Source organism: Triturus cristatus, chromosome 3_2 (assembly GCF_964204655.1).
Source record: "Triturus cristatus chromosome 3_2, aTriCri1.1, whole genome shotgun sequence".
Classification (NCBI taxonomy): Eukaryota; Metazoa; Chordata; class Amphibia; order Caudata; family Salamandridae; genus Triturus; species Triturus cristatus.
The window spans coordinates 60,121,068-60,133,698 of NC_140584.1; the positions used below are offsets into that span (position 1 = coordinate 60,121,068).

A 12,631-nucleotide genomic window follows, 5' to 3' on the forward strand; every position below is an offset into this window, starting at 1 on the left:
GTTGCAATTCTATGTGTTGGGCTTCCAGGACGGCCAGGCGTTGCCAGAGTTGCTCCTGATCCTCTGTGCGGGCGTCAACCGTCTTTTCCAGCCCGTCCACTCGCTCACCTAGGTCTGTGACTTCTTTCCTGAGTTCCCGAACACAAGAGTGCACTTCAGTGCTTAGGGAGCAGATTTCAGACTTCAATTCAGACATGAAGGAGGCTATAAAGGCCTGCGTTACCGGCTGCGAGTTCCCTCTAACCTGCGGGGCCCCTCAGCGGTGGCAGACGGGGCCCACCTTACCCCACATCGCTGCCACAGAGTTGTCTTTGGAGGTTGGCGCTGAAACGACTTTGACTCTATTGGTACGTGCCATTATTGTGCTGTGGCAGTCCTGCGAGTCGCCAGTCTCAAATGGCAGCGAGGATCTGTGAGAGAGCTTGCAAGGGCGCCCGATTGCTAAACGGTTTAGCCGCACTTCCGATGTGTGTGTCCTCAGGCGATACAGCAGTCGCTAAGATGGTAATCGCCCAATCCCTCCTAATGGCCCGTGGAGCCCATCCACAACACGGTCACCAATACCCAGACCACACCTTCACAGACCAGTAGGCTCTGGCGTTTCAGCGCCTAGGTGAGGATTGCCGGTGCAGAAATCAGTGGAAAGGGTTCTCCCAGTCGGCCCCACCCCTCTCCGCACGCCCACTTATCTGATATCTTCACAGCAAGGTCTCCAGAGGGGGCACCGACCCTTTGCAACAGGTCCCCCGTGTAGGCTTCACACTTCACACCAGTTTCAAGCGGGCAAGGCGGTTCTGTACAAAAGGCCCCGGCACTCAGGTCATCGTGGCAGCTCCGCAGCGGGCAGCGGCACTTATTTCCAGCATCCCCCGCCGAGCCCACAGCGTCCCTTTAGTGCTCACGGTGTTCCTGCGGGGGTATGCGGCCGGGACCCCCAAACACAGTACGATGTCCAAGCCAGGTCCCACACCCGACCCACCTCACCTCCAGAGGGTGTGTAGTCGGTGGTTGTCTCACAGGGGCAGCGGCAAGCGCACCGGGGTCAGGCCAGTCTCTCCGCAGCCCCGGCCGCGTGGTCCGGTATGTCGCGGCCCGGCGTGGCTAGGACAGGCCAGAAGGTCTCAGGTGGGCCTCCACGCAGGAATGTCTCTAGGCTGATGCAGAGGGGCAGTCCGGCGAGGTGCTTGGCCACAGCTATGGGTTGCTCACAGGGGCAGCGGTATGTCTTTCACAGTGGCAGCGCAGGAATAGTTCCTCACATGGACAGCGCAGGGATGTCTTTAGGCGAACGTGGAGAATGGGCCTGGCAGTCAAGTAAGGTGCATGGCCGTAGCGGTGAGCGTCCTACAGGGGCAGCGATAGGCGTACCGGGGTCGGGCCAGTCTCTCCACAGTCCCCGGCCGCGTGATCCGATGCGTGGCTGGCGCAGGCCGATAATGCCTCTGGCGGGCTCCTCTCGGGGGGATCATCGAGCTGCTTAAAGGAGGTGGCCAGGCAAACGGGCAGGGCACACGGCCAGAAAAGCGGCCTTCTTCGCAGGGGCAGCAGCCCAGCACCCCTTTGCCTCCAGTAGTAGGGTCTCTGCGCACCACAGCCAGAGCGCGCTAGGAGAAGGACAGAGCCGGGCCATCCGCAGTCGGGCCCTCTACACGCCGCCTCCAGCCGTCGCTCGCCACTCGATAGCTCCACTCACCGCCACGTTGCTCAGTCGCCGGTAGCTCGCCACGCCTGCCGTCTACTCCAGACCGGCTCCATCAAGGTCTGGTCCGCGCCCGCAATCAAGATGGCGGACAGCCGGTGTGGCCGGAGGGTTCCCAGTCAGCTCCCAGCGCCCTCCGATGCGTCCGCCGTTCTCTGATGTACCCCGTCACCTTTGCCAGGGCAGCACGGCACTGATGGGTCCTTAGGAGGGTCGGAGCAACGCTCGCTGATCACACAGTAGGCCCAGGCCTGGAAGCCACAAGATGGCTGCTGCCGCGTTCAGCAGTGGGAGGCCGGAGCAACACGTCCGTTCCACTGCAACCGGTATAGCCTCAATGTCATCAGCTCGCCGGGAGACGCTCCTCACCTTCCGCTACCTGTGCGCCCCAAAAAGCGGCATCAAATGATCCCCAGCTCCGCTCATAATAGTTAATAAAGGTAGCGATCCGCCGGAGCTTCCGCGGCGTGCGTCTCACCTCATTTGCAGCAAGACCACACACCCCGTCACTTTATGTTTTATAAGTAACTTGTTTAACAACATCGGCCTTTGTGCGTTTACAATATATGTACTATGTTTTTTAGTTTAACCTTTTGCAGAGTTCTGAAATACTACTCCCCCCAAAAAAAACAGTCTATATACAAACTGCGGCAGCAGTTAATATTTACCTTTAGCATGATACTGACAACTGTCAATATCATCATGTGAGAGAGAGTGCCTCACATCTCTTACGCTCCAGAGTAAAGTTACCAGAGAAAAATGAAGGACTAAGATGGGCTACAAAACTTAACTGCACATATCCAGAAGGCCCACATAGATTTTAACTTTGTTGTATAATAATTTGCTTCTGAGGGATAAAAGGGTGGTTACAGTTAGAGTAAACATTTCATAAAGATCTGAGGATAAACGATATAATGAACCCTGGACAATCTTTAGATTATGTATGTAGTATAACACTACAATGCATCGATTAACCGTAACTTTACAGTGACATACACGATTTGTCACCTTACAAAAACAAATGAGTAGAAGGGGTATTTCAGCCCACCTGCTGGTTGTCAACTTCCCCTGGCACATCATCTATTTTCCCAAAACATTGGAACAATGTAACTATTGATTCAACGTGTCCGACATTTGTCCCAGAGGGTCATGTCCATGTTAGAGTTTCAGGAAATTCTTGATCCTATAAACAATTAAAGTTCTTTGAAAAGGTGTCACATGCATGTCCTGAAAATGTGGCATGGATTAATCTATGATAGACCAGCGTTGGATACCCCTCATTACTCAAAGGTGCGAAGTTTCTTTGACTGATTGGGAATTATTAGCTATTATTAGTTTAGTTCCTGCCCACCTTGTGCTTGAGATTATGCTGCATATTTTCTAGAATACTCTGTGTCTCTTTCACTGTTGTGTATGCCCCACATTATGCCACAGCGCTCCACAACAATCCTACACCTCTGGTATCGCTCGTCCTACAAAATATAGCAGCTTTCCAAGACACCACTACATATCTGTCAATGCTACATTTGCTTGAATGAATGAATAATACAGTGCACACCAATCTTTCCATTTTGACCATAGATTCTCCAATTCAAAAGTTTGAACGTGTTTGCGTGCAGCCGATTCGAAACAGAGAAATTGGAAATTATAGTTGGATGAGAACCTGGAAATATGCTGTGCGTCAGGGAAAGGAGTGGAAATTCGCTTCATTAATTTTGTCAATGCTACATTTGCCCCAGTTATGTTGCACCTACTCCTGAGCGTGCTACACCACTCCCATTCCGATGTGTGTCCCATAAAATGTGGCATCTTTTGCAGCAGACCATGCTTTATTGCTACATCTGTCCTTAATTGTGCTGCGACTCTCAGAGCTACACAAAGCGCCTCTGTCCTTGCTGTGCGACCCTACATTATGCTGCAATTCTCCAAGCTACGTGCATGTGCCACAATAAGCTGCAGTGAAGTAAGCCAGTGCTATGCGCCCCAACCTTTGATGCTTGTCCCCCAGTATGCGGCTCTTGCTTTCCATGCTATGGAACACTATTCCCTCGGAACTGTGCTTGCCTCCATTTATGTTGCGGTTCGACAAGGCTACAAACCTGCTTCACTGCCATGTTTCACCTCCTAAATTGTGCTCTAGTTCTCAGAAACGGGGTTTCCTCCATTGTTGTTGTCCTTAGGGACCAAAGCACAACTTAAGGAAAATGGGAAGCTGTGAGTACATGACCAAACCTTAGCTGGTATAGACATTATTTATTGCTTATTGTAAGCTCCTCTAAGGCAGAGGGTAGTTTTAAAGTCTGCATCATTAGTACACGAAACAAAATCATTTTGACAGAGAAGTAGTAAAAAGAGAACATAGAAAAATTATAAACAGAGTTCAAATGATGTTTAAATTGAGATATGCAGCAGTGTTTGTACTTCCAGAGAGTAACGAGGCATGACACATTACCCTGCACCCAAGCACTTGCACCAGCAGTTCCATCCTCAATGCCACTGTTTTTTTTCAAAATTGCAGTGTACAGCTATGCATCATGAAAAAAGTTCAGATACAACCAGGGCCTGCAGCCTCAAGGTCTCACGGCATATAAAGAGAAATACCCCCCCCCCAACACCCCGCTCTCACTTTCCCCTCAAAGAGAGGCACAGGAATGTTGAAAAAGGACAACCTTATAGGGTTAAAGGACCGCACCTTCATATCCACCCCATTCTCCAGGCGGCTCTCTGGCTCCGACTTCATAAGCCAGTAGGTATACACATTCTTCTGTGGGCCCACATTTTCCTCCTGGGTGGCACTGGTATTTGCTGAACTCTTCCTTCGCGGAGCAGTTTCCTTTGCCTTTCTTTTGGTTGACCTTTTTCCCTCTGGAACCTTCAAAGCTTTTGATGTTTTGTCTCCAAGTTTCTTCGCATCTTGAAAAAAGAAGAATCCATGTAAGTAAATTAAACCCATAAAGATCTAACAATGTAAATTAACTTTGGTCATAAATACAAAATGTGCATATGTAATCTGGTCCACAGGAACATCAGGCCTCGGTTACGGTTTGACAGAGCTTCCACCCATACCGAACTTGGTCGGAACAAACAGGTTTCCAACGGCGGAGGATCAACTGGAGTTTAGTTTTTCTGCCTGCGACTGTCATGTGATGCGCAAAGCATCCCGGGAAGAAAGCAGCAACAAACATTGGCATAGCCAATAGGTCTCGCTTTTGGGACCTTATAAGTATTTAGTTATGCAGCACAATATCCTTGGTGCAACAACATCGACTGTTGCATGGCTAAACACTTATAAGGTCCCAAAGGCCGAGACCTATTGGCTATGCTAATGCTTGTTTTCGTAATTCCTAACTAAGTGTAGAGATTGGTGAACACTATACTTCTGACATCCTTCTTTTAATTCATAACCAAGGCCTTCTACTAATGGGAATCGAGGACAAGAAGCAGACACAGAAGCTGAGCTCCAAAATAATTAATTGTGCAGCAGTTCAGTAGGCTAATGCACATGCTACACAGCCTGCACAATACCAGACACTAAAATAATGAAGTAACATAGGATACACCGAAACAATATGGAGCCTCTAAGATCATGATGATCTTGCCCAATCTACCTGGTTTGGAGACAAGAGGACTTAGTCCTGATAGTTTCTTGTCCTTAAAACAGATGTTCCAGAGCTCTTGTTAGAAAGGAGAAGTCAAGACTCTAAGGCGATTGAGAGCATCCAGGTTGGAACATTTCTAAAAGATTTTGGAATTCAGGATTGGTAGAAGATTCCTGGCGTTGGCAGAACCTATCATGAGCATCTTAGTGCTGAAAGGAGATCTCTTGGACGCAGAAAAGAACATTGCTCTTTGACTAGCCTCCCTTTTGTTGGCAAATACAATAGATTTTGCAATCAGTTTAATTCAGCAGGAATGTCTTTTCTTTTCTGTGTGCATCAGGAACAGACTAACAATATAGCTTCTGAGACTGTTTTGCAGACGCTCTTTCTCAGAGCTGAGGGCCTAGTTGTATGCACTTGTAGATCAGTGGTGTGACGCAAATTACCACCACACCCCCACCCTCCCAGCAGAATGGGAGGAGAGTCTCCAAGATATTCATTGGCCTCCGGCTGCATAGGGGACTCCCTGGAGAGCTAGGGGAACCAATGCTCCGCAGGGGCTCCAGGGGTCTGAGTTACGCCCCTGGGTTACATATGAGGTTGACATGCTGAGAGCGTATAAACCTTCGCGTTGGCTTAAATTATTAAAGGGGAAATGGGTGGGTGTTATTAGGGAATAAAAATGTATCATGTCTACCAAAGAGATCTGCTATGCTAAAGTAATCGGCCAGGATCCCTGTGTCCAAATCCAACGTGTTATGCTATCCCGATGAGCTGCACACGGTATGTTTCCAGTCATGGCACTTTTGAATATCTAATGCAGCATTCGTGCTTCACAGAATAAAAATATGGCATGTTTGTGTTTGAATTGTGAATTCCCTAGTTCAAAATAAATACACTGTTCCATTCCTAGATTACACAGTTGAGGCGCGTTCAACAGTCTCCATTCCCGCTTGAGAAATTGGGCATAGGGTGTATGTCCGACGAATATTTAAACATTTTTAGGTTCAAGTGAAAACAGTGAACGCAAATTGTAATGTGGGCGGGGGGCGCACTGTCACTGAATAAATGCTCCTGCTGGGATGAGGCGCACCCCTTCCAAAACGTGCCTCGCACGAGTGCTGCACCCATCCACTCTCGTTGGCACGTTAGTGGTAAGTGTGAGTGAAGTGCATAAGCCGTGAAAGCTACGAGCGTGCAGGTCTCTCGAAGCCTTCGTGTTCGACGCCTCGCGCCAGTCTCCAAGCTTAGATCCGTTTATGATAAGCTTGCAACGATTTTCCAAACATACAAGCAAGATAACAATCTTAAACATAAAAACAATTACATCTGTCTTGTGGCGAATGTGGGAGAGGCAGAACGTGTGACTTTCTTGTGCCCGGTAGAGTGCTGATCGGCTATTCCCTTACATCCTGAGGGTGTTCAAGCCTCTCTCGAGGACAGCTCACCACAGATGTATGGTGCATGGTTTGAATAAAGCCACTGCCCTTAGTGACTTCTTTCTTCGCATTGTTTTGCTCCAGTATTTCAAATTCACTCATAGGCTTTACTTCACTTCTCACTGCTTCACACTGACATCGTTAACTTCTTTTCAAAATGAGCGCATTGGCGTGGCTGCACCGCCCGAGCTTCGGTTTCTCAGAATGCGAACTCTGTGCACCAAGGCAGGTTCTTTCCCCCCTGTGGTCTTGTAAATTAAAGTCCTGTCCCGGGCACGCGCTTGGTTCTTACCTTATACCTGGGTAGTACAGTCCCAGTACGAGCATGCGCCTGATACTTACATTATATCTGGGAAGTAAAGTCTGGGTCGGGCACACGATGTATTGTTACTTTATGCCTGAGAATAAAGTAGTGACTTGGGCACGCGCTGGGTCATTTTCTTATACCTGGTAAGCAAAGTCCAGGCTGGAGCACGAGCTGCATTCTTACATTATACTTGAGAAGTAAAGTCGTAGCTCGAGTACGCTCTGGAATCATGTTACTTTATAAGCGAGAGGTAAAGTACAGGCTCGCGCACACGCTGGGTTCTTATCTTATACCTGGCAAGTAAAGTCTCAGCTTGGGTACGCGCTCAATGCTCACAATATCCTTCCTCAATAAAGTAACGTTATGGATCGGGCACGCGCTGGACTCATATTGCTCAATGCTTGCTCGGTTAAACGTTGGATGCTTACCTTGTGCCAGGTAAATATATTCTTGACTCGGGTACGCGCTGGATTCTCAAGTTATATCTGGGAACTAAAATCCTGTCTCTGGTACGCGCTTGATGCTTTATCATACTAGTAAAGTTAGTCCTGGATCGGGCTTGCGCTGAGTTCTTGCTTTAAACCTGAAAGGTAAAGGTCTGTCTAGAGCGTGCGTTGGGTGCTATCTGATAAACGGGAAGTAAAGTCCAGGCAGGGTCACGCGCTCGAATCTAACATAATTGGGAAGTAAAGTCCTAGCTCAGGCATGCGCTCGATAGTTACATAGAATTCGTAAAGTCGTATATTGGGCCCGCGGCCCTCGCTGGATTCTTACATTATACATTGTTAGTAAAGCAACTTTTAGGCACGGGCACGCGAAGTATGCTCACGTTATACATGGACATGGTTACTAAATGCTCGCTCCGGCAAGCGCTGGATGCTTACATTATGCCAGGAAACTTAAATCCTGGCTCGGGTACGCGCTTGACACCATAATACTAGCAAAGTGAAGTTCCCCGCGCAATATTTACATTCATTTAACGCCCACGCTGGCACAGCAATGAAAAAGCAATAGACATGAAAACTCGACATATTTTGCGTAAACAAATAACGTTTAACATCTACTGTTGCCTTCCAGCTGCTGGCGTGCACAATGGTCATATGGTGTTAAACACAAATTATTTATGTGTATTCCTATATAATGACGCGTATCTGCAGTCTCTGGAGAAACTATGTATTGTTTTTGATATTTTTAACATAATTCTCCAAAAATGCCAAAGGAATACTGCATAAGTATGACAGAGAAATACGGTATATACTGTAAGGTATTGGCTGCCCATGTCATTATGCATACGTTTAAAGTATACAAACTCACACATTTGTAGTTTATACATATTATACTCAGTATGCAGGGCAATATAGCACGTGTCTGTTGGTGCGACGAAACAAAGCCTCCTGTGGGCAAACCTCAACCACACGCTCTGCACAGATGAGCGCTGCGAGGCCAAGTAGGTATGAGCTGTATAAAAACCTCACATAAACAAGAGTGAGTCATGAAGCCTCTCCCATTGAAATGCCAAGTTCTTTTTCCATCTGCTGTCGCAACTATTGCTTACATCAGCTGGTGACAGTCTCGAAGAGCTGACAGTTGAATATTGACATGTTTTGTGAAAAACATATGATTTATTGTATGATGATTGCTTCCATGGTCTTTCCGAGCGATGCATCGAGCGCCTATATTTATCTGTATACAATAGTAATGTGTTTGAGCTACTGCAGCCGCAGGCTTGTCGTTTCAATGCGTATAAACAACACGTGTAAAACATGATTTATTGTATACTTATTGCTTCCATGGTCTTTCTGAACGATGCATCGAGCACCTATCTTTAGCGGTGCTCAGCTCTGCTCCTTAAATTTAAAGTTCAAGTGGCTCCCTTTATAAATAAATAAAGGTGCACGTAAAATGTTGAACAATTGAGAACAGATGTTTCCGAAGCCGAAGGCGGAGGTGTTGGGGGAAAGCACGGAGAGATTACGAGAACTGGCTCTGGAGGCAGTGCCCTGCACCCATAAGTGGCGAGGAAACGGTGTAAAAACAAGCAGGAAGTGGGATAAGGGAGGGGGTTGCAAATGGTGAGCACATTCGCTGCCGCTTTGATGCTCTCAGTGGCCGCGTGGCTCACTGAGAACATCAAAGCAGCCGCAAAAGTGATCAGGCAGGCTGACAAATGGTGCGCGCGCCGGCGCACATGCACTGTAGCTGGAGGCCTGAAAAGCCACTAGTCTGCACTTCCAAATCCCGCTTACTAAAACTCTCGCCAGAGCAGCGCTAAAGGGCTGGCTCAGGCGAGACCTAAAAATGTCCCTGACAAATGGCCTAGCCGTGTGATTATTTACCAGTGTCTAAACAAAGTTTATTCTTTCCACACTCTCTTAGTAATACCATGGAAAATAAATATATTTTGCTACACATTTCCATTCTCAGATCGTCCAACTCAAAAGAACAGTGTCATTCATCCACATTTAATTAGCAGAAAGGCCACTTGCTTTTAAAAGGAAGCAGATATCCAGCAAAACCATTAAGTCCTTGAAGAGTCTATATTTTATCATTTTCTGTGCACTTCACTTTGGGCGCTAAATTATGGACTTGGGGCCAGATGTACGACCCTATTTTGCATGCGCAAACGGGTTTTGCTACCCGTTTGCGCATGCAAAATACAAATGGGCCATGTACTAACCTGATTTAGCTAGTTGCAATTTTTTTGCAACTCGCTAAATAGGATTAGCGACTTGCTATTAGTAAGGGGCGTTCCAAGGGCGTCCCTTCCTAATAGCGATTCAGAGCCCTATGTACGACTGTTTTGCGACCGCAATTGCGGTCGCAAAACAGTCTCAGTTTACCACCCTTCTCAGAAGGGTGGTAAAGCGCTCGCAAACGGGAAAGGGTCCCCCAGGGACCCCTTCCCCTTTGTGAATGCAGGGGAAAATATATTTTAGGGGCAGGCAGTGGTCCCAGGGACCACTACCTGCCCTTAAAAAAAGAAACAAAAACGTTTAATTTGTCTATTTTTAAATGCATCCCGTTTTCCTTTAAGGAAAACAAGCTGCTTTTAAAAAAACACCAGAACTGCTGAAATTTAAAAGCAGTCCCAGACAAAGGGGTCTGCTGGGCCCAGCATGCCACCATACCTGGAAGGGCCAGCCATTCCCAATGGGGTCGCAAATTGCGAGTGCCTCATTATTATGCATGAGGCATGCAATTTGCGGTCCCATTAGGAATCGCTAAAAGTGTCTGAGACACTGTTGTACATTGTGATTTGCGACTCGCAAATCACAATGGTTGTACATCTGGCCCTTCAATTCTTATGGAATTTGCCAACGTGAGTCCAATGTGGGCACTCAAGTTTAAACAACTGTTCCGTGTATTCCTTCATTCTTGACGTACAGTATTAGTGCCGTCTTAGGCGGATCTATTTAGTCAAGTGATAAAATAATTTACTGCAAAATTAAATTTTTTCTATGTTTGACACAGATTATCAGAGCAGGGACCCAGTCCTTGCTCCTATGAGAGACGGACATGAGAAGATAGCTTACCTGCATCAGAGGGGACAGAGAGAGCTGCTGTTGTTGTATTTAGCCGGCTCCACCATTATCTCCCCAACAAGTTGTCGCACATTGACCGGGAACAAAACAGAAAGGAGTCCTCGGGGCTAAACACGAGAGGAATCTCTATTTACGGGTTTAATCGCGGACTCAAACACAGATCTTCCGGAGGATCTTAGTGAAAACCTATTAAAAGAATGGGAAGGGAATTTAGAAGGAGCCTCACGTGTTATGATGGAGATCTTAGTGAGGCATTCAATGGAAAAAGGGGAGAAACTGCAGGAGGAAATTGAGAAAGTTGAAAAAGAAATCAGCAAATTAGGGGAAAAGGAGTTTATTGAAAAAAATTATACTATTTTAAAACAGGTGATGGATAGTCATCAAGCGTACATTAAGGATAAGAAGTTGAGTAAAATCAAAAGGGACGACCGAGATTACAGGGATGGGCGAATTTATACGTTCGCCCAAAAATTTGACCACTTATCAGTGATAGAAGATAAGAAAAGAAATAGGGAGGAGAAAGAGGATACGGATGACGGTCGGTCTGTGAGTAACCTCTCAGTCTCTTCTATGAGTAGTACAACATCTTCGAACTTAAATCAGGAGATCCCTTTAGGAGATGGGGCCTCATCTTTCCAAAAGGAACTTGCAAAGTTAAGGATATCGAGTCGCTTGCAACAAAAAACAGAACAGCTAAAACCAGGAGGGGAGGGCGTAAGGGGAAAAGGGGCAAACAAGGGACCAGTAGAAAAAGTGGAAGTCTCAACCAGATCCAAGAGACCTTAGGTACCCAGACCCAAAGGAATTCGACTGACGACATATGTACTATCACTAATCCCTGCACTGTAAATACAAATACCTCTGATTTGAAAATTGTCAACCTTTCAAATAAAATATTGGATGTTGAAGAGACGAAATTACTTTGTAAAGGTCTTAATTTTTGCCCCACTCAAGGTGGGGATTTTTCTAATGTACATGTGGATCTTTTTAAATTTACCAGAGCCCTGAAGATCAAAGATTTCTTTTCCAACCAGCCCTCTATGCAGATAAGACCTGCAAATACTAGGGGTGAGGGTGTTCATTCAGTTGCTGATGTGCGTAACATCCATTGCCTGTTATCTATTACTGAGGAGGGTTCAGATATGTTAAACCTCCTTAAAGAATTGGATATCACACAAGACATTCCAGTCACTAGTTGTCTACATCCTAAATCCAAATGTATTCCTGCGGGCGGGTACCATCCTAATATTGATGTATTCCACAATAAGGTGGTAGAAGATCTTTACAAATTGGAAATCCCTAATAAATATGGTGTCTGTCCAAAAATGAACCTTTCCTATTTGGAACGTCAGGCATTACAGCGTCTTAGGGGTGACCAGGACATCGTTATACGTGAAGCCGATAAAGGCGGTAACGTTGTTAACATGAACCGCTGCGATTATTTATTTATTTATTTTATTTATTTATTTTTTGAAAACCTTTATTTCAAAATTCAGGACACAGCTATTCAGCCGACAGCCCGAAGGTTCGGCAGCATTACAAGTTAGATATAGTGATGTGTCCCCAATGCAGTTCAAAGAATAATGCAAAAGGTTCAATTTTAAACACACACAGAAAAAACTAACAACAAACCCCAGCAAGGCAAGGACATTGTGAGCCCATGGCGGAGGCCCCCAGGGGAGACCGGACCCCATTCGTCTACTGAATACAAGACTGTGTACGGAGGAGGAAGGGGAACAGCAGAGGCCCAGAACAGTTACTAAAACCAAGCTGTGCTGGAAAGTAGGTCAGGGGGAAAGCTGTTCCTCGGGAGGTTCCAGATCCGGGGCAAGACATATTCCCCCCCTGTATTGGTTCCACCGCCCCCAGATGGCATGCCACTTCCGGGGGCGACCTCTAGAGCAGTAGACCGTCTTCTCCCTAAACATGCTCCAATCCATGTTTTCCTTCCACGCGGTCAATGTAGGGGGTCCCGAGGAGCCCCATAGCCGCGCGATATCCCTTTTTGCTACCATGTTACCCAGAGTCACCCATTGGGTCTGCGC

At 46.7% G+C, this 12,631-nt stretch overlaps 1 protein-coding gene across 5 annotated transcripts in view; it reads right to left on the reverse strand.

The window, feature by feature from the left end:
* THYN1 (thymocyte nuclear protein 1) overlaps positions 1-12,631 on the reverse strand; it is a 176,981-nt gene that overhangs the window by 71,480 nt on the left and 92,870 nt on the right. For all 5 annotated transcript variants that reach the window (XM_085647240.1, XM_085647239.1, XM_085647242.1 and 2 more), the window contains one exon: positions 4,392-4,612. In XM_085647240.1, coding sequence (XP_085503366.1) covers positions 4,392-4,612 — 221 coding nt within the window. The remainder of the gene's footprint in view (positions 1-4,391; positions 4,613-12,631) is intronic.